The 23,162-nt window shown below is 41.2% G+C and overlaps 1 protein-coding gene across 6 annotated transcripts in view; it reads left to right on the top strand.

Moving 5' to 3' along the window:
- Positions 1 to 23,162, top strand: part of SOX5 (SRY-box transcription factor 5) — a 347,783-nt gene that overhangs the window by 165,470 nt on the left and 159,151 nt on the right. For all 6 annotated transcript variants that reach the window (XM_054167738.1, XM_054167737.1, XM_054167735.1 and 3 more), the window contains one exon: positions 19,135 to 19,221. In XM_054167738.1, coding sequence (XP_054023713.1) covers positions 19,135 to 19,221 — 87 coding nt within the window. The remainder of the gene's footprint in view (positions 1 to 19,134; positions 19,222 to 23,162) is intronic.

Below are 23,162 nucleotides of genomic sequence, written 5' to 3'. Positions count from 1 at the left end.
ATAAAAAGTTCAAAAATGTTGACTTTGTCATGGATTTGTTTGACAACCACTGGTATGGAGGCTGTCTCTCACGTTATGGAAGTGGCACTTGTATAAGCCAGCTGGAGATGAACAGAGAGGGTGTTACAAGTACCCCAGTTCCCTCCACCCTCATCCCCACACACACAACCCTACAAAAGCAGGGAGATATTTATGGAATGTCCTGACTCAGAGGCCAGCTGTTTCTCTTCTAGTAAAATGGTAGTTAGAAATAAATCAGAAGAAGATTTGATTTTGGTTGATGAAATAATGAATATTCAGTAATATATATAGAAAATGAGCTTAGATGAGCTAATGGTCCCTTCTGGTTTCCAGCTTTTTTGTGAATGAATCTGCAGTTTCTCTTTTCCTTCCCTTTCCCCCCCCCCCCACTTTTGTCTAGCTTTTTGTAGTGGAGTGTTGCTCCTTTACCATCATTATAGTTTCTAAACACACCTAGTTTACACAGTAGTGTTTTTGTCATGTCATCAAACTACACCACCTCAGAGGGAAGGAAATCATTGACACAGTAGATTATGCACAATCTTTTTAAGTTACAAAATAAAATCGAGGTAATGGTTAAAAATTACATGCCTCTAGATCACAAAGAGATGGGCTTGGGGGCTAATCTCTTTGCCATTCTGATTTACTCCAGTTCAGAGAAAATAATACAGAGTGCCCGATTTAATGAAAGGCTGCAATTCAATCAAGAGGTTCTGCTGAGGTCATATAATATAAATGGTTACAGCACCTCTTGACTGAGTTACAGCCTTGATAATTCAGTACTTTGTTGTTATTTATGAGGGTAACTTTTCAAAGCAATCTGCATATCTCCCGCTCAAACCTGCTTTGAAAATTTTATACCATGATGTCAGTGAAAAAGAATTTTTTTTTTTCTTTTGGTAAGAAAAGAAAGAGAAAAAAAAAAGGCAGCAAAATGAGAGGGAGAAGGAATGCATTGTTTTAGAATAGAAAATTAATCACTTGGAAATTGACTAGTTATTGTGAAGCAAATACAGAAAGAGCATTGAACTTGAGATACATGAGAAAAACTACAGAAACTCCTGCCGAGCCTTTTAATGGAAAATACACCACACCGTCTCATTACAAACACAGCTCTGAGAGGGAAGAGAAAAAATGACATTATAGAAAGATACCTATTCTAAATAATGATAGTTAATGGAGCTCAGCCTTAATCGAAAGGTATCATGGATTAGCAGGAACATATTGTAGTAGAGACTCGAGAATTTGGGTATGTGGGATGTTTACAGAAAGAAGAACGTAGTGTTGCATGCTGCTGAAACTATACTGGTGTCATCAGGAGAACTCCACTGAGTCCACTGAAGCCTATCCCTACTGACCTTGAAAAATCCACTCAACATACACCTCATCTTCTTAATGCCCCGAAATATTACCTGCAGTTTACATTACAATGTAAGTATGATATCTCCCTTAGGTCAGTGTCTCCAATGTAGCAAATTGTAGGTGTCTTACTAAGAGAGTCTGTGCTCTTCTGTGGAAGAGGGAATGCTCGAGATGCCTCCATTAATTTAACATAGCTTAGAGACTACCCAAATGTTATTTAAATGGATGGAGGAAACATTTTGCTCCTTTAGTTTCTTTTAAGTTAGGAATGTTCAAAAGTGGTAATAACTACTTTTACATGTTCTAAACTTACAAAATTGTCTGAGATATATATGGAAACAAGTGTTTCAGTTAAACTGAGATGAAGGCTTTGCAGGAGCCTAGCTTTTCTGCAGTGGTCTTGCAATGCACACCCTTGATGTTCCTGTGTTTTCTCTAGAAAAAGATAAATGGGAGAGGGAAGAAAGCTAAAAGTACAACACACTACCTAGTAAATAAACCACAAATCACAACCGAGCTACAATTCCTCAACTCTGAATTCTTAGAAAGCAAAGTAATTGCCCTCAGTCAGTTGTTTTAGAATTTCATATAATTCACAGAATTTACTGAGAATTGATGAATTTCTGTTGTGACATTTGGAACCCACTAATAGGTCCCATATAGATATAACAGGAATTTGAAAATATAGGGGCCAAGTGTCATGGAGACCTGAAAAAAGTTTGATTTGGGGATTGCTGCATTAGGTTTCTGCATTTCACTTCTCCACCAGATCTCTGCCCAGCATGTGTTCAAGATTAATTTGTAGAAATAAGAATCTGTTGATTCCATGAAGAAATTATAGCTGACTGAGAATTTCCACCTTTTCCATGAAAACCATTGATTTTATATTTTCCTTAATCCCCTAGCCATATAATAAATAATATACTGCCTCTTTTGTTCTGTGTAAAGCAAGAGCTGATGGTGCCATATTTAACATTACTCTGTCTTCCACTACCTACTCTACCACCCTTGCAAGGGTAGACTTAACGTATTGTATATTTTGCCCTAGAGTGTGACCTTTACTTTTCTTTAATTGGGCTGCCTTTTCTGTATTCCTGGTTCAGCTTGTGTTGAAATAACTGGAAAGATGCTCTTTGATGTACCAGGAATTAGATGAGGCCCTCTGGCTCCATCATCTGCTATAACAGGGCTGGAAATACATAAGCAATTGAGAAAGTTTCCCAAAGACATAGGGTGATCTGTGAGAGACTTGGAAGGTTAGCCTCCATTTTACACCAAGTGTCTATTAAGGCACTTCCATTTCTTTAGCAAGGGAATAGGAATCTGTGTGCATTGGTGGTGCAGTACTTAATGGCTGTGTTCCTGTAACCAGGAGGCTCTGAGTTTAGTTCATTGGTTCGAATGTAGGAGAGAAGTGAAGCCAGCACAGAATTCTTTCTTTTCCGTTCTTCCCTGTAACTATTGTTATTTCATGTGGCATTTGACCGTGTCTGTTTGTCATTCATGTGGCTTATTCCCCTCTCTGCCCTTGAAGAACATTGGCAAATGCAATTGAAGAGTGAGAAGGTGACATTGGGAAGGCATGATTGTGTGGTCCTTGCCAGTTGCAACTCTTAAGACTTTGCTGAAAGCCGCAGTCGTCAGCATGGTTATGTGATACAGAAATTCATTCCACTGGCTTTCAAGGTATAGACAGCCTTCATTTATGCCATAGCATCCCCCCAGGATTAAGTCATTTGTTGCTCTGGCATTCTCCTAAAGCCTGGTCACAAAAGAGAACCTTCTGAACAATGGGCCTGTTATCCTATTCAGCCTTTTCTGATCCATTAAATTCCCTGTTACACCATTTTGCAATTACTCCACACCCCAACTTCCCAGACCCCCTGTTCTCAAGCAATCTGGGAATTTGTCCTTGTCATTTGCCTCACTCCCCAGGAGCCCCACATCCCTCTGTTTCCCTACACCACTTTTGATAGTGATTCTGGGTCCTTTTCTTTGCTCAGTGTACTCTCACATACTTGGTATGACTCTCCTTACCTGCATACCAGGGGAACATTTAATATATGTTTATTCAAAGACATCCCTTATTCAAAGATAGATAGCTTTGAAAGAAAATAACTTTAGTCTCAGACCCATTTTTATTGAAAAACAAAAAGCTGAATTGTGTGTGGTTCTTTTTCCAAACACCTCTTACTAGATACAGAAAAAAAAAGTGTGTAAACTACATATTGTTGAGCACTGTGTTTGCAAAGAGAGGTAGGTACTGTACATGAGAGAAAGGTCATTGTTAGTCAGCAAAATTTAATCACAAAAGAAATGAGTTCATTAACATAGTTTAGGTGAATCAGTGTTAAAAACGAAGTACAGTTGATAATGGACTTGAATTGATTTCTTACCTTTTTTTGCAGTAGCACCAACAGTTCTCTGACTGAAACGATTTCCATGCAAACATTAAAATTTAGTGGAGTTTCTTAGGGACATGGAGATATGAATGTTCAGAGTTGCCCCACAAAGATAAAGACACAAGAAAACAGAGACAGGAATCCCAGCAGTAAAGCTGCACAGATCTGTGCACAGATCTGCTCTTTGGGTTCTTTCACGGTTCTGTTTTTTGGACCCATATGCTCTTCATTTACAGATCTGGTCTGTATTTGAATGAGTGATCACCCCTCAGAAGCCCCCAGTTCTACTGTGGGGAAGATCTTGCATTACATTCCTGAGTACAGGTCCAGCTCCTTAATAGGCTTTGTCTTGCTACTTCTCAAATCCTGCATTGTGATCCCTATGTCCTTTTCCTTTAGTCAGTTATAACCTAATCAATGCTTGAGATCATAGTCATAGATGGAAGTTTGGGTTTAGTTTTTCTTTTGATAGGTAGATGTGGTCCCATGGAGGATTTTGAATATGAGGCAAGTCTTGGATAGACAGGGCAGTGATTAGAACTTCAGATTCATAAAGACCATGTTGCTGACCTAGTGATTTGGTACTCTCTCTACCAGTCAAGAGTTTTTCAGAAGATGCCTTGTAGAAATAATTAAGATAAGAGCACAGATGTGGGCATCACAGGTACCAGATTTCTGGATGATAAAACACAGTATAGCTTTTGCCTGTTTACAGAAGAAGCAGCCAGAGATGTCTCACCATCACACCTCAGAAGTGAAGAATGAATAAGATCCTGTACTGCAAATGTTGTGGAGAAGGTGGTCCCTTCCAGGTGGTTCTTTCTTCATCTGAACTTCATTGTCCAGTTTCACTTCAGTTTAAGCTGCCTCTTCACTGATCTTAGAGGACTATGCACATGAATACTGTGGAATCACAGAAAAGAGTTTAGTTTTGTTTGTGAAAAAGGCCTCATTTCAGTCATCCCCAAGCAGCAGAGGCAGGCCTTCTCCAATAGGACATTTGAGAAACCTGGGAGGATGAGTACACATATCCCTGTCTTGCATTTTGAGGGAACAAATTAGGTCCCAGAACAGCAAGAATAAGTTTGTTGGACAAAGTGGTGTTATAATGGGAGGAGGCTAACTCTAGGTGGCAATTGATGAGATAGGTAGCACAAAGGTGAGGGGACTGTTTCCCTTCATCAAATGAAGTGTTGACATTCTCTGTATCTCTGGGATCTGTGTGCTTTTTTACCAGGCAGAGCATGGTGCCTCTTCAGGACTGTCATTACATAAAGAGCTACTCAGTGAATGGCCATAGTTCTTGGGAAGTTGTTCTGTTCCTGCCCTGTGTTCACCTTACTGCTCCTTGGTGATTCACAAAGGCATCATAAATGCAGATGATCTTGTGGAACTGGCCAGCTATTTGCAGGGGAAGTTTTATCATCCTGGGATGAATGGAGGAAGACTAAATTTTCTAAAGCAGTCTGAAAAAGTTCTGCTGCACAGTATGACCAAAATTCCTCTATATCATCTTTTTAGAGTGCTGGCAATGATTTGAAGGCATAGCTTACTCTTTAATCTAAATTCTGTTGCCTTATCTGTTAGCAGAAGTTCCTATTTCTGGGAAGGAAGGTCTTTACCTCTCTTTTTTCGTATTTCCCAGGCTTCTGCAGTTATCTGTTGCATGGCTGGCAAGTAGGGGGAGATTAGTGTTTATGACCATTTTCGACAGTCAAGGAGTGGCTGCGGAGTTGCCCTGCCTTTCCTGCTCCTTCAGTCTATTGTGTAATATAAGTATGTTCTGGATTTTGACAAATGAGTCCCTATTCTTATTCTTTCCCTGTTCTCAGGATTGTTTTCTTTGTCTCTCTTTTCTTTCCCCATTTTTGACTTTTCTGCTTTTGCTTTGTGACTTTCCTTTCTCCTTGTCTAGAACTATTATGTTAAAGAGCTATGCATAATAGCCTTCCCCTGATTTCACTTATTTGGGGATTACCTGTCACAAGTGTTATCTGGCTGAAGCATCCATGTATTTTGATGTTATTCCCTTGCTCAGAACAGAAAACGCTCCATCAAAAGGAAACCCAACGTATTTCCTCTCCCTATTTACACTGCAAGAGTCCAAAAACTCCATGAATGGAGACAAGTGAGAACAAACAGAACAAGTTGTCAGGGCAGATGGAATGCTCTACTTCTGTAGAGAAACCTGTGTGCAAATCTTGGAAGATTATTTTAAGCAAGTCCAAAGATGACATTAGCTTTAGTAATTTCTACTTAATTTGACATAATGATTCTGTGAAAATACCATTTACATTACAACCAGCAGTCTGATTTACTGTGAAACTGCCTGCCCTTCAGAAGCTTTTATTTGTAGTGTACATCGTGCCTTTTAAAAAATTATTATTATTGTTCATATCTTCCTGGCACCTGGTAATTGATGATTGAGATTTTGTTTTCACATGTGTTGTGCAAGAGGAGTTCAGGATGTGTAGTTGTTCAGCATCAGGCACATGTGCTTTAATTCTCACTTCCAGTAGTAACCCAGTCTGTCATACTTTCAAAGAGAATAGAAATCTGAGCCTACTGTGTCTTTCCTTGGTAGTGTCAGGGGGCTGCCCTTCTCGGTATTCCATTTTCATTTTGTGAAATCCTTTCAATGGTTTTATTAACATCCCAAACAGTATTTTATGGTTCTTTCAATGTTATAATTAAGTTCAAATTGTAATAGTGCACATTTACTCTAGGAAGTACATAGGCAGTCTGATGACTGTAGCCCTTTCACTACACTGTTATGTCAACTTATAATTCAAATGAATAGGTCCAGATGATCAGAAGATGTACATGTTCTTACCTCAGTTTGATGGACGACATCTGACTAAATCAACCGGTTCTGCGATACGTCAATATTTTGATGGGATTTAGCATTATATTTTTCAACTTCTAAGTGTATTTGCACTTCCAGGTGACTTACTTGCTGGGTTTCTGGTTTTGTTTGGTCTTGGAATTGACTGATTTGCCTTCCTATTTGGTCTGGCTTGCCAGGACAGTGGCAATACAGGGGTTTTGCATTTGACGGACTTTATCTTTTATACAGTTTGTTAACTGAGTAACCTCAACTAGTAAATACCTGTGCATGAATGCATGTATGCATTACTAGGACCAGAAAATATTTTGGCCCTTTTTTTTCTCTTCTTGTGGTAACAGGTCTGAGTGTAGTGTTTAAATGGGCACAGTCATTTTCATTTAAGAGAAAACTAACTTTTCTTCCATCTGCTGTTGTTCTCTGGAGAGGATCATAATATGGTCAGTGAAATGCTAAGAAGAGTAAGGAAAAATTACATTAACCTCAGAAGTGGGAATGTCTTATTTATTGCCTAACCTTGTACTTAACCCTGCAAAAACATACACAGGGTGGGGGGAAAGGACCCTCTTCTTTCTGTCCGACTTCCACCTCCCCTTACTCTCATTGTCAATCCTGGCATTGTAACTAATGGTCATATCTGGATCCAGCCCTCCCCACCTCCACTCCGCTGACATCATAAATTATCCAGATCTAAATGGACAACATTCATTAGCTGTGCACTTTGCAGAAAGAGCCAGCTCAGGAGCTAAGCGTTCGCCCATTTTTATTAAAAGTTAAAAAGCTCCTTGCTGTCACGGAAAGGGGAGGATGGAGGAGGCACAATGGAGGACAGTGCCGCAGAGCTAATAAATAAAAATAATAACTATTACCATTGGTTGAGTGACCCGGGGAGAAGAGCACTACCAAGCCATTTGTTGTTCCCTTTCACTTGTCAACAGCAGTGGCTTAAAAGCCTTTGCCATTGTTCAGGGCCTAATAGCACCTGTTGGGAAGATAGGAAGACAGCTGTCAAAAAAAAAAAAAAAAAAAAAAAAAAAAAGAAAAGCAGAGGGTGGGGGAGGAGGGTGGAAAGCGATGATTAGTTCAGTAACATGCACTTTGGTGCAGCTGCAGCAGGACGTTTCCTGCCTTCCACTCGGAAGTGAAGTTCCCCTTGCAGCCCTGGCCGCCGGCTCTGTTGCCCAGCACTCACTGCAGTAGGCGCTGGTGGAACCCAGAGTGCGCCCCAGCACGCACAGGGGTGCCGGCTGGGCAGTGGTAGTTAACCCTAAAAACCCCAAACCAGGCCTCAGCAGCAGAAATTGCGGCTTAGTGACAAGAGTGCTTGTTTCACTTTTGTCTTTAATTGCTCTCCTGTGTTGGTAAATGAAGCTCCTCTTCCCTCTTTGTCAAGGTAAAGGCCACATGTAAGTAAAGCCAAGAGGTAAGGAGCCCCAGGTATCAACAGCTCCTTTTACAGCTGATCATCTGGAGGCCAGAACCGAATATGTTCTGGTGGTGGGAAATAATGGCTGTGGCAAGGGCTGAAAGATAGGCTATTTAGAAAATTGTCTCCTCAGCTTCATCACATACAGTCCTTGCTTTTGTCATTTTGAGGAAAATTACAAGCACTTCAGGACTCATTTTTTCTATTTTTAAAGAAAAAAGTTGCTTTGAGATTTTGAGGTGAAAATGCTCCAGGAACTGTACGTGAAGGGTTACGATGCTGCTCTTGAGTTTAGGGTTTGAGAAGTGGAGTGGTTGAGCTTCAGAAAGATTTCCTTGAAATTCTAGCCAAACACTGTAGTTCTCAATTTGTGTTATACAGTTATTTAGATTCTAGACTTTTCGAGTCGCTTGGGATTTTGTTTTAGGTTGTTGTTGTCTTGGGTTATTTTTTCAAGAAAGCATTTAATTACTTAAAAAGAGACAGGTCAGCAAAAAAAAAATCTTCTCAGGCAAATGATAAACCATGGAATCTCCCTAGAATGTCTTTAATGCTGTGTCAATATCCATAAAAAGTTAGTGTATAGTCATCTCCTTGAATGCTTTTTTTATATCCCTCTTGCTTGCTAAGGATATGTTGAAGATGTGAATGATTAGCAGACCAAAACCATTGCCTGCTGTTAATATTAACAAGATATTATGACCCTTTAATTAGAAACTGTCTCTGTTGGTAGCACTAATGCAAAATATATTTCAGGAGAATATGTATTTCAGTGGAGTATCTCTGTCCAACTGAGACAGAAAAATAAAACCAAAGTGAAATTTAATGGTATTTGATTCCAGATGTCTCTGTTTTTATGTTGTTACTCTTGAAATAGTCTCTGGAAATATTAAAACATCTTTGTGGTTTCAGAATTTCAGTGAAGCTCAGGCTTGGTATAGTGCCTCCTTCTGTTAACTGACACGGGGATTTTTCGCTGGGTGGACCACTCCTGAGAAAATAAATTCCTTCTTTCATTTAGAGATGCCTGGAATTAAAGAGGCATTGGAGAGTTGAAGAACACAGATTATAACAAAATTCTCTTTATTCATATGTAGGAGAGGGGTTTTTTAATTTTCCCATTGCCCTTCTTTTCATAAGGATTCCCTACTGGTGTAATTGTGACGTCAGTTAATGGAAAAGGTTGCTGCTCAGGTGTTTGAAAGTGAGTTACTCTTTCCTTTATTAATTTATATATATATATATAAATATCAGGAAAGTATGGGGAACATTTTTTTAAAACAATGTATTTTTCCTTTTTTTATTTTAATTCCCTCCCTTTAAAAAAAGAAAAAAAAAAGTTTGGTGTGGTTAACTAACTTGTTTCATTCTTGTTTGTTAATTCAGTGAGGGGTGAAGACAGGAGTAGCAGGGATTTGGGATCATTCTAAAGATTGTGTATACTGAAAAAGATGTTCCAGCAACAGTTGTGCCAGCAAAAGGCCACATTTGGCAGAATGTGTTCATGATCAGCTCTTTGGGCCAGCTCACTGGCCTGGATCTCCGAAGGCAGGCAGAGCCTAATTCCTTTCCAGAATGAGATTTATGCTCCTGAATGCCTTTGGGAATCCAAAGCACTGAGATTTCAGTGACAAAAGATATATTGTCCTGTGCATGGCATCCAGTGCCATTCACAGTGTCTCAGTGTGCCTTTCTTTGGGGACACAGTTGCTCTGTTGCAGAAATGGGAAAAGCTGAGACTGAATCAGTTCCTGAACTGGCCATATTCTACCTCTGTCTTTACAAGGACAAGGATGGAGATGGAGGGTAATGACTACAGACTACACTGTTCCAGTGTGTTCCTTCAGAATAATTAAGCTGTAGTGGGTTTGGAGGTATGTTGCAAGTAATACAACTCCATCTCCTTACAAATCTGAGGCTCTAGGCTTGATGTGGAAAGAGATATTTCTGAGGTGTAAGTGGAACACACCACCGTCCAGCTGCACTGGCACACAAATATGAGTGCCACCCCCACAACAGGGACAGCTATCATATAGCAGCTTGCAACCCTAGAGCGTTGTTGTTTAGAGGATAATTGGCATACAATCGGTAGCTTTGCTGGGCTCTGTTGTCACGGAAGTACGTAAGGCAATGAAGTATATGCTCTACAGGTCAGTGCACTGGAAATAACAGAGGTTGAGATGGGATTCCCTGTGGTTCTGAGGTGAGAGCAGGGATGCAGGTTTATTCCCTGACTCAACGCTATGTTCATGACACAGGTAGTTTTGTCAGGTATGGAGGCCTCAGAAGGGCTTTGTGGACATTTTATTGATGCATACATTGTTGGTCCAGAAGAGTCCAGACAGACTTCTAGAAAGAGATGAATTTTTCATGTTTTGAGCAGACTCTGTGCCAAATCTGTATGCTAATGAAAGAGATGGAGAAAATCTTGACTGTTGCCCCCAAATGAACATAAACTCTGCTGCTGGGAGATTGAGAGACTTGGCAGATGGCATTACATGACAGGCTTGATTCCTTTCCATTGTACCTGTCATATCTGGAGAGTGACACTGCTTCTGGAGTTCGGGTGACCGTTTATTGAAACAAAACAGTCTGAAAAGTACATAGCTAAACAGGCAACAGCCAATGCAGACAAGAGCCTGACTATTCCTGAGGGTCTGGTTGAATGAGGTGCTCATTTTGGCTACAAACCTAGCTTAAGAAATCCCCATGTCCTGTGTAGCCATGTGTTCCTGCCTTGTGCTGTGGTTTGATGGCTTCTCACTTAACATCCTAGGGTGTAATTAATTCAACAACTGGTAGTATAGTGTATCTGAAGACTACTCTATCCTTTTCTTCCCTATAAACATCCTTGTGGTTTTCAGGCAAGTTCCTTGTAAGACTGGCAGTATGCATTGGTGAGCGGTTGTAACAATCACTGTTTGTGTATTTGTAGACAGAGCAAAGTTGTGTTTTTAATAGCATTCATAGATGATGCCATGCCTTCCTAAGGCATACAGAAAATTAAGAGAAGAGGTGATTGGTAGTACACAACATGGCTTCCCCAAGGGCAAATCATGCCTGATGAACTTGGTGGCTTTCTGTGACGGAGTTATAGCTTCAGTGGATATGGGAAAAGCAAGTGATGTTATGTACATGGACTTGTGTAAAGCATTTTGACACTATCCCACATGACATCCTAGGCACCAAATTGGAAAAGCATGGGCTTGAGGGATGGACCACTCTCTGGATGGTCACACTCAGAGAGTTGTGGTCAACAGCTCAATGTCCAAGTGTTGTGTGATGAGTAGCATCCCTCAGAGGTCAGTGCTGGGACCATTTCTGCTTAACATCTTTGTCAGTGACATTGACAGTGGGATTGAGGCACCCTCAGCAAGTACCCAGATGACACCTAGCTGTGTGGTCTGTCTGATATGCTGGAGAGAAGGGATTCATCCAGAGGGACTTGGACAGGCTGGAGAGGTGGGCCCAAGCCAACCTCATAAAGTTCAATATAGCCAAGTGCAAGGTCCTACACATGGGCCAGGGCAAACCCAAACACAAATATAGGCTGGGCAAGGAGCAGCTCAAGAGCAGTCTTAAGGAGGACTTGTGGGTGGTATTTAATGAAAAACTCAACGTGAAACAGCAGTGTATGGTTGCAGCCCTGAAGGCAACCCTGTCCTTGTCTGCATCAAAAGAAGTGTGACTAGCAGGTTGGAGGAGGTGATTCTGCCCCTCTGCTCTTATGAGACCCCACGTGGAGTACTGCATCCAATTCTGGTTCCCCCAGCATGAGGGACATGGAACTGCTGTAGCAGGTCCAGAGGAGGGCCACGAAGATGATCAGAGGGCTGGAAAACCTCCCCTATGAGAACAGGCTGAGAGGGTTAAGCTGTTCAGCCTCGAGAAAAGAAGGCTCCAGAGACACCTTAGAGCAACCTTCCAGTACCTGAAGGGGGCCTACAAGAAAGCTGGGAAGGGACTTTTTACAGGGGTTTGTAGTGATAGGTTGAGATGTAATGGATTGAAACTTAAGGAGGGCAGATTTAGATTGGAGACTAGGAAGAAATTCTTGAGAGAGGGTTGTGAGACACCGGAACAGGTTGCCCGGGGAGGTCATAGATGCCCCCTCCCTAGAGGTGTTTAAGGCCTTGATTCACCTGATCTAGTGGGAAGTGTCCCTGCCCATGGTAGGGGGTTGGAACTACATGATCTTTAAGGTTCTTTCCAATCCAACCCATTCTATGATTACTGATTTTGATTTTTTAAATCTTGCATAATTTATTTATTGTGCTATGGACCTTTTTCTGGCTATGTGAATTGGATTTTTTTCTTTTTAGCACAAGAAGCAGTACTCTTTTGCCAGAAATCAGAATAAAAATGTCTTATCATTCATCCAGAGTATACCTCATCAGTGCAGCATGATGGGCATTGCAGAAGAGAGTGAGCAACTTGAAAACAGCTCTTGTGTTATTAAGCATATACAAAATTAGGCAAGCATGTGCAACGAGAATAGTGTGAAACCTACTGTCATTGTACACCACAGGTAGCTACATTCATCTGTGGATACAGAAGTTGATGTTGTCCTCTGAAATAACATGCTGTGGGAGCTAACATGTGGCTGGGACGGGACTGGTGATTCCAAGAGCAGGAAGGCTGGTTATCCCTGCCAGAGAAGGGAGCTTTTTAGTACATTTGGAAGCCACCCATGGATGACATATGTAGCTCAGCTGTTTTCGGCACAGTGGTCATGATGGAGTGATATAGTAAGAATCATACTATGATGTGCTGGCTAGAGCACCATAGCTTCCTACTATCTCATAGAAACTAATATTTTGTTCAGCTCTGTGAGTTTGTGCCCAAGACCAAAAAACATTTTGTATATAAAACCCCAAGAACATAACAAAGAATGTTACTTTCTGTCCAGTCAGAGAAGGCCCTAGGTAGTACTGTGTTCAGTACACCACATTTTTGCTTATCACACTGTTGCATCTATGTCCTACTTTGAACAGTGTTTACATTTATAAAAGTGTTTCCTAGTGTCTTCTCCAAAAGTTTAAAATGCTTTTAGATTGATGAAAAATTGCAGTACTTCCTGGAAGGCAAGAGGAAAATGTATGTTGTGTGGTCTTTGATTTCCAAATTTAAATACATTCTCTGTTGTGCCTGCTCATGATTCATAGTGTCTTGCCTAGCTGCAAGTAGTTCCCAAAAAGCATGATTCTGTTGATGGAGAACCATATGTGTATGCAGATGCTGTATGTCTATGTAATCTGCTGATACAAACCATTTCTTCATCAGAGTTGCTTTATTTTCTTTGCTTTGGAAATAGTTTCTGATTTTGTATAGGTAAGACCTTAGTAAAAAAACAGGTGCATAAAAAGACAACTATTTCTTGTCTCTGTGTATGTCCTTGTCTGCTCTTTTTAAGAAAGAGTGGAAGTCTGCCCTTAATCTTGTTTGCTGATTTAAACCAGAAGGGATTTGTTGTGGTGCATCCACACAGGACAGACTGCCCGTGGGGGTGCATGTAGATAGGTGAGGTTTGCAGAAACAGTGAGTGGAACTGTGGCCAACAGGTGTAATGTATTTATGACTGTAGCAGAAGAAAAGAGTGAGTAATGGATGGAAAGAATTTGCCAGCTCTTTCATAATATAAAGGAAGGTGCTTGCCAGAAGTGGAAGGTGTATCAGCCAATGCTAAAGTTTATTTATGATCATTTGTGCCGACCAAATACTCCTTCCTCTAGGAATGATACGTGTTGGCAGAAAATGTCTGGTGGTCTGGCTGGGTATTGAGCAACTCCTGGCTTCTCTCCACTCTGCTACACTTCATGTCATTATCCTTGCTGAGGCCAAACATCGTTCTTTACCTTGTCCTAATGAGCTTTCCCTTTCATCCCAGGACAGGAGCTGTTCACAGTAGTTACAGAGGAGGGAGCACTTTGGGCATCTCTTTGAGTGAGCACCTGTGCTCAGACACCCAGATGCCATGCAAGTGGGAGGCTCCAGGACTCACATTGTTCCTCTAACTTGCAGTGGACTTACATCAGCCGCCTTCTCTTTTATTGTAATTGTCTCTTTGTTAGAGCTTTGGGCTCCCCTTTCCTCTTCAAATACAGCTCTTCTGGAAGTGCCTCAGGTGGACAGCCCCCATCCTGCACCATGTTACAGTGTGATGGAATTACTGCTTTTCTCTGAAGTAGGCTGGTGTATGAGACAGAAGTTTGCTTTTAGTAAATGATCAGCAGGAGCAGAAAGAGGTAATAGGAAGAGATTTGGCAGTGAAGACCATTCTGAGCTTTTATAAGTGAGTTTACAGGACCGTAACCTTGGAGCATGGATTGGAAAGAGCTCCCAGAGAGCCTGGGCCTGAAGGGAATGCTGTGCTTTGGGACTGCATTTTTGGAAGGCTGTTATAAGCAAGTAAGTCAGTGATGCTATGTTTAAACCTTAAGTAAAGAAGTAGAGGGACAGTGGCATACTTATTTGCATACAAAAAGTATTTAGCATGTGTCTGTGTGCCCAGCACCTATGGTTTGATGCACATGTGCATCTGTACATGCAAGCCGGAGTAGTAGATGTGCGACTTACTACACCACTGAGAAAATGGTTTAGTTCCATGTGCTGAAGGTCTTCCTGAGCACTACTTGCTGCTGGCATCAGTCTCCAGGTCTCATTGTTGTAGAGGAGGGAGTCAGCTTCAACAGTGCTTGGCACAGAAGGGGAGGAGGGAGAGTGGCAGGGCTGGGGGGCACTGAGGAGCCAATGTGCTGCTGCCACAATGACTGGCACAGTCGGAGAGCCATTCACCAGTGGGTATTGCCATATGCAGTGATGCAAGCAACAGTGGCAAGGGTGAAACAATGAAAATGAAATGTGCTGTAAACATCTCTAGAAAGAGCTAATGACTGAGAATAGAGACAACAGAAATAATTTTTTGTGGATTAATTTGTGTATCTGTTAATCCAGTCAGCCTTCTCTTTGCCAGCATTTACTTAATGATTCCTGTTATTCCGTCCTTCTTGATCTTTCTCTTCAGTGCCCTCCCAGTAATCCTCTTTTATAACAACACTTGAAACTTATCATAGTCTTTCTGAAACAAAAATGTTTCCTAAACATTAATTAATCACTGTTCACAAACAACTCATGAACAGCTCTCTTGTAGATGTGTTCATACTGTGCTGTGGCTAGACATGGAATTATTTTACTGTGTGCTGTAGGACCTACACTGCAGATGGGGGATATTCTTAGCTCAAGTGGGGCTCAGAAGCGATGGGGCTCTCTCAAAGATGGAATTAGGAGGCATTCTGTATAGTAGTGATAGAATGGCAGAGCACATTGTCTGTAGCTTTCTGGAAATGCTAAGTGTAGATTACGATAGTTCATAGCAGTCCTGCTGCCTATCTAAATCTGGCAATATAGCTCAGATTTTGGATGTAGGAATGTTCTGGTGGAGTAGGGATCAAGAACGGCAGTTCCTATGTGCAGGCCACCTTTCCCAATTTCAAGCTGCATGTTGTATGTGCAAGCATTAAAAGTTTTACTGACTTTCTAATTAATCCAGACGCTGAGCCCTTTGCAAAAAAGATACAGTGTTTATTTCTTAATTTCAGAGCATCACCTTCCCAGTGGAGTCTAAAAAAATAAAACCTGAACAGAAGATGACTTTGTTCCTGTATAGTTCATGAAAGCTCTATAGTTGTAACCTTTTTAAACAGTTACTTTTATTTAATATGTGTAAATTTCAAATCTTATTTTTAATGGGGCACATAAATGACATAATAAATGTTTGTTTCCAAGATATGGTGGATAATGTGTTTCACAAGCAGTTAGTGAAATGTGATAGGTTGAGTATCTGAATAGTATATTTTATGTAAGTACAGTATGTTAACACAGTATATAATAGAACTAAACAAGCTGTAATTTAATACAGCTCTTTAGCTTTATAAAGCTATAGGGCTGGGGAAGCTTTTGTCTTTCGGAATTAAAGTTATTTTTAAGTATTAGCAGAAGGGCAATTTATTCACTGATTCTGTATCAAAATTCCGTTGAAATGCCTTGCGTAAAAATTGCAGTTCAAGTCTAGGGGGGTTCGAAACTAAGTTAGTACATCAATTAAACATGATTACATGGGGGTTTTTTAAAGGAAAAAAATTCTGTATAATATTATTTTAAATAGTTAACATACAGTATTTCAACAGGGGAAGCACTGATTAGATCACCCCCATCTATTTTATGCCATCAGGATCGCTGAGAGGCTTATAATTGTGTTAAATTTTCATATTACTCATATTCGCACATTAATGAACAGATGCATTGTTACTATTGGGATTTTGCCATTTGGCCTTTCACATCTCTTATCACGATTTCCTACTGAGATCTTTACCATTCTCGCAGAAATTCAGTCATTGATACATGGCCGTCCACCACATTCATTATTCTCCGCTTCTTTGCTGTAGCTCTCCCGGAATCACCAGCGGAGACAGGTTGCGGGGACATTGGTTTGTCACACGAGTCCTGCGGTTGAGGACTCTTGACACTAAGTCAGTAAGATTTTTATTGACAAAGCTGCCTCCCTCCCCGTCCCCCGGTGAAGTCACACCGAGCCCCGTCCCGGCGCCGCTCCCCGAGCGGCTGCTGCGGTGGCTCGGCGCGGTCCCCGCGGCGGGGCGGGGCGAAGGCAGAGAAGAGGGAGGCCGGCAAGCAGCCCGCCGGGCGGCAGCGGCGGCTGTGCCGCATCCCGGGCAGAGGGGTCCCGGCGGCCCCGGGCAGCGGCTACTGTTGCTTTAAGGCGGCAAGTTAGACAGGAAACTTCTGTTTCTTTACGTGCGCACCACGGCGAATATTTTGTCTAGCTGCAGAGAAAAAGCTTTGTCGTGGTCTTTTCTGACAATAGACTTAAAAGTAAGACGGGCTGCTTTTGGTGCCTGGAGGCTCTGGAGCCTATTGTCAGCGCACAATGGATCCCTATTGCCGCATTCCTGCTTTGCAAAGGTTTGTTAGCTTTTAATGACTGACAGCCCTCTACTGCAAATACCGCATTTGCTCTGGCCTGTTTACACGCTACTCGAGAATTTTTAGAAAAGCGCATAAAGGGGGGGGGGGGAATGGCAAGCGGCGGCATTTCTGTGACCTATGCAGATACCTTCGGAAAAATGGTTACCTTCGGGGGTGCTTACGGGGGACATACAAACTTCAGAAGTAGCTATGCAAGTGCCTGGAGCGTGGCGGCATCTCCGTATCGTTAGCCCCAGCTCGGAAATGTTGATGGCGCTGCTGCAGCCCCCATCCGATTTCGTTAGGATTTCACTGCACTGCCAGGGTTCCTCACAGAAAACTTGTGCGCTCAGGGGATCCCGGGTCCTGCGAGAGCCTGCCTCTCAAAGAGCGGGAAGCACACGCTTATCGAGGAGACAACTGGAGAGTGGCAACGTGTCTAAAAATTATGACGGGGGAAAAACATAGTAAATCTCTCTTGTTGTCAATTGGGCTCCGGCCAGTTGCTTGGCTGGGATGCGTCCGAGTGCGGGGGCTGCGCGAAGAGGTGTGGGGTGCGGTGAAAAGCAAGAGGGCAGGCGTCTGCCCGCGTCACTGTAGTTATTTATGCATCAATACGATACTGCGTGCGGTTGTTTTAGGGGAGTTTGGGCTCGTTCGGTTCTTCGGGTGTGAGAAGTGCTTTGTAGGGAGGGGGAAAGGCCGCGCAGAGGGCGCCCCGCCTGCCCGCCTTGCGCAGAGCCGCCCCGGGGGTCTGCAGCGCTGCCCCCTCAACACCGAGCTGGGGCTTCAAGGAAAGAAGGCAGAATTAGCCAAACGAGATAATCAAGGTTGCTCGTAATGGTTTTTACTGTGGGGAAAATTAACCAGTTGCTAATAATTGTATGGTCTCTAGGCCAGACGGTCCCTTTGATAAGTTAACATGTACTCCCTTTATGCTCCTGGTAGGGGGTAAACAAATGCCTGAACAAATACAAATACACATAAACACAAATGTGGAGAATAGCAGTATATGTCTTAGATCCAGATAATAAGTGTGCTTATTGTTATTTCGATGGAGCATACTGGGACACTTATCTTTTAGTACACTCCATTTTCTAACTGAATGCAGTGCTAATCGTGGGATTGAAAGCTATTGTAATTGTGTACCCATCTAAATGCTGACAAGAATATACAATTACATTGTTTGGAATTGAGTTTAATGTTCTTTGAATTTTATTAGCATTTATATTTACTTATGCATTAAAATTCTACACAAAAAGAGGTCAGACTACAAGAGTTACAGACATAAATATCAGAACCATCCACACCCTCACTACATTTTCCTGAAAATACTGAACAAATATAGTTTATTTTATTTTATTCTTAAAGGAAGTGATAGAATCTGAAATGAGCAAATAATGGGTTTCCATTCTAAGCAATGCCTTTTCTCCTCTGGATTTTGCAATCTTTTAAAGCTTTTTTTTTTTCATACCCAACTTTTTATTATTATTTATAATGTGCGTGTTACCGGAAAATCTTTCCACAGTATGCTTACCACCACACGATGTTTAAACACACATTATAAAGTGAATGTAATTGTAAACACTCAGAGGGATATAATTACATGTAGAAGATTTAGGAGCTAATTCTTTGCTCCTCTCTCTCTCTTTTTCTCTCTCTTTACTCTGCCTTTTATCAACATAATTATTTTTTCACTGCAGACTAACACCCAGAAATTGACAGGCATCTATTATAGGCAGTAACTTGTTCACCAAATTGAAAAACAATGAACTGCAGGTTTATATGTGCCCATTGTCATACAGAATTACCGGGGCTTTGTTCCACGAGAGGAAAAAGCTAATGGTTTTGAAACAGCAGGTGACAAAACACATTCCCTCTTTTTTTTTTTTTCTCTTTTATTTTCTTTTTTCTTTTTTTTTCCCCCCTGCCCTCTTATCAGTTTGTTGATGAAGTCATTACAAACTGGGGCCCAGAATAGGGTCGCCCTTATTTTTAGCAGATAGACTTTTAATGAGTTCTATTGTGTAGACAGTCATGTTGATTTGCTTACTATTTTTTTCTTTTTTTTTTCTCCCCCTCCCACCCCCCCCCAGAAACTCCCAGTATTGAAAAGCTACTATCAAAGGACTGGAAAGACAAGCTTCTTGCCATGGGATCAGGGAACTTTGGAGAAATAAAAGGTAACACTATTTCTGTGCTAAAGCAAATAGAGAATGAATATACAGATACCTCTGGCTTTATGGAACTTTCTTTGCTTCTCTTCCCCTCCCTGTGAAACGTTGTAATTTGGGACTTAAATGAACTGTATGCTCTCCATCTGTGATAATATAAATAAATGAAATGGTATATTGCCCTAAGTGAATGAATTTGCATAAAGGTTTTGTTGCATGTATCATTTTGTGTTGTAAGAGGACACATCCTATTGCTGATTTGGGGGGAAAAAATCAATTCACATCTCAAACAGTCTTAACATAGTGTCAGAGTACAGCAGAGCTCAGCCTCTGAAGTCTGAAGGTTAATTTCTGGACAGATTTTGATGATGTAGATTTTTTTTTTCTTACTTATCTAAGTGTAGGGAGGGAAAAAAAAAAAAAAGTTTGTGTAATGATACCTCTTGGTACCAAAATTAGCCAGTGCAGATTTTAAAAGACAGCGTGCAACATCTGTGCATCAAAGTGTGTTCCTTTAAAGCTGTACTCCAGAAGGAAAATGACAAAATTTGACCACTCTCCAGCAGCAGTAGCTTCTGCTTTGCCAAGATATTTCCCCATTTCATGTACGTGAGGTCATTTTAGGGAACCTGTAGTTGTTTGTTGTCGTGTAGTTTAGTATTTTTATAATTCTTCCTCAGTGCTTAGGATAAGGAACTGACTCAAAATACAAGCGTACCAAAATATTAGTATTTAGAGCAGCCATTTTCACTCTGAAAGGATACGGCGATGCCGATTCTTCCCCCATTTATATCAGCGGTGTATCTGGAGTAGCAAAATCCAAGCCAGTGTTGTTTTGGAAATGTGGTAGTAGGATGAGATCAAAATTAAACCCTTCCTTTATGTTTATAAACTAGATTTCATTTCTCTCAATTATTTTTGGTTTGTTTGCTTACTAATGTTGTCCCTGCTACCAAGATCCTCATTCAGGCAGGCTCCCAAACCTTGTGCCTGACAGGTTTAAGGACCTTCTGCACATGACGTGGGCAGTATTCAGTAAGGAATACAACATGACATGCTCTCAGAGGTTAGTGTACTGGTACATGTGCAAAGATAGTGTTATTTTAATTATATGTGCCTTCCAGATTGTCATCAATAAGCCACCGGCAGTTCGCGCTAGTCCGCTGACTTACCCAAGTAGGAAAATATTCCGCTTGCTTCCCCAAGCTTTTCCCTAAGAGGCTGTAATTCAAAAATATAAGTTTGTTGCATATGTAGATGAACCTTGTAAGAGAATATAGTGCTTCAGCCTCAGATAGGCTGAGATGTTATTATTATAACAGGGGGCCAAACCCTGGGTTCTTTCTTCCCACTGAGCATAGTTTCTCCATGTGCATAAAGCAACAGGTCATAAAGAGGTAGAGCAGCCACTGGGCTTATCTGTGAGTTCTGGGGTTTAAAAGCATATTGTTTTGAAATAATGTAATCGTCTGCCATGAACTGACGAATCTTTTAAGACGTTTCAGGCCCAAAGTACACAAGCGGCTTTCAGATCCACTTTTGGGTGTGTATTTCAGCAGTTCTTGCGTGTTGCCTGGAGTCTCTTAACTCTTGATATGCTGGAACCTTTAGAAGGATCCCAGTGATTCTCCTATGCCTTTAGATGCACTGAAAAAATGCTGTACACTGAGAAGGCAGTCTGTTCCCAATTCCTATGATCTTGTTCTGTTGGAGGGCAATCTTTTTTCTCCCTCTCTTTTCCTTTCACAAGCTAAACTTGAAAGCAGCAGCAGCAGCTATATGCTAGCAGGAAAGAAATTCAACAGTCCTTTCAGTCTTGCCTGGGGGGAGGATGGGGAGCAACAACACAGCCTCAAAGAAAAGTTTGCTTTGCTTTAATTTTTGTTTTTTAGCTTCATATTTTGAACACAAGTCGAGTTATTGTTTTCTAGCTCTGTTCAAAAGCCTCACATCTGAGGCTTTTTAGTGCGACTGTGGTTCTGTGGTTGGGGGCATGGTTATTAGGTGTTTGGATCAGGTTTGGCAGTAAGCTGTGAAAACAGGCACTGGTTTATTTTTCCTACTGACTGCCGTGACAGTTGCAATTATTGTCCATTGTTCCTAGGTGGCTAGAAAGGAGGGAGGATACAATAGAGCATTGCCCTCTGGGGGTAAATGAATTTGACTTACAGGTTCTTGGGGGGTCAGGCAGGCTGATTATTTAGTGCCCAGGAATGTGGTTTTCATGGCACCGCCAGCCATGAGCAGCCAGCAAACAATGGCTCAGCTGTATTGCAGCTGTATTTAGTGAGGCAACATGAAAGGTGTGCAAGTTGAGCTGCTTTATAGTCACTTACATGTGCACAGACACACATATTATGCTAGAAAATGTTTTTGTCCTATTGGAACTTACAGTTATTAAGTTTTCCAGTTGTGATTTTTTAATTAACTTTCCTCTATATTTGGCCTAGCAGCTGTAATATTTTTTTTTTCTTAATTCTTTATTAGTGATATTTGGAAACCCTGCACAAGTAGTGTCTTATTATTAATACTCCCTGGAATGTGGACAGCTCTAGAAGCTGTACTGCCCAACTGTCTTATGCACTGAATAGTTTTTTCCATTTAACTGTTCAAAATCTCATTGTGTTTTTCATTAGATCTGGGGGAGTTTTAGTATGTCATGTGCTGAAGTCTCTGCACTAGGCTACATATTGTTAATGCCCAAGTTTGTGTTATTGCTGTTGAGTTTTATTCTCTGGGAGAGATTAAAAGAAAAGGGAGATGAAGCAGAAGACTTTATTTTCTATTAGTGTTATTTCTGTTAAGTTAGAGAGCAGTAATATTAAAGATAGGGCAGTTGGCAAATGACTGGATGTCACCAGACTCTCACTTGTTCCTCTCAATTGCTTTGCTACTTTTGTCAGCTACTTTAAGCTCCGCTTTCTTTGTCTGCATGCCTGTAAAACAGGAGAACCATTAGAGTATCTGCAGAGGTCTACCTGCAGGCTTGCCAAGATGATGGTTGGAAGTGTCCATATATGTCCCATTATTAATGGAAAAGGAAACATAGTATTTCATTTCAGGGCTTGACTGAAAGGTACTGAAAGTCTTAAAATGGAGCAAAATTGAGAACCTTTCATGTCTGCAGAAATTTTAACTCAAATGCCTCTTTTCAGGGAGGTAGTCTGGGAACACATGCAGAAATGCAAGTTTAGCACTGGAGATTTCTTAAGAAATTATGTTTCGATATCGATGGAATTTTTACGCTGCTCAAAACAAGTCAGTCTACAGTGAACCCCACAAAACATGCTGTTACAATGAAACATTTTAAAATGAAGCTGTAAAACTGGCTATTGAATTGGTTAAAGCCTGTTCAAACTTACTTATATGCATGATACTCAAGAACAGGGCTCAAAAGGCCTCTGGATTATTCATGGATAATGCAGTTTATTGGATTCAGTGGAGCAGAGAGAACTTCAGGTCTCAAACCGATCATCTACATGAAGGAAAATTATACCCCCTTTCTGCTTTCAGCATAGCTGCCTGATATCTGAATTGCAGGCTCAAAGTGGTTGCTTTCCTACAAAGCAGATGCAGCATGTAGAGTGTGTTGCTGATAGGAAAAGGTAAAAGAAATCTATTTCCATGCTCTTCAATGTCAGTGGCCATCCCTATACTTTGAAAATTAACGTGAAACGTCTGTTTCAGTAGTGTCAAGCCCCTGAGCAGACTTCAGGGAATGGTGCTGCCCACCCCCCTTCCCGGGTTCATCATGAGGTGAAAAGTCTTGCTAACTGATGGGAATGAGGCAGCTTTAACCACGACAAGAACTCTTTTTAAAATTCCTCCCGGGTACACAAAGGCTTTCTGCTAATCTTGTCCATCTCTGGCTTATCGAGAGTTGTCAAGAAATAATAATGCATATTTTTTATGTTCTCCACTTAGCTAATTTTGAATAGGTGTATGGAACA

The sequence above is a fragment of the Dryobates pubescens genome, chromosome 15 (assembly GCF_014839835.1).
Source record: "Dryobates pubescens isolate bDryPub1 chromosome 15, bDryPub1.pri, whole genome shotgun sequence".
NCBI lineage: Eukaryota > Metazoa > Chordata > Aves > Piciformes > Picidae > Dryobates > Dryobates pubescens.
The sequence above is the reverse complement of the archived record's forward strand: the minus strand, read 5'-3'. Positions and strand labels throughout refer to the sequence as shown.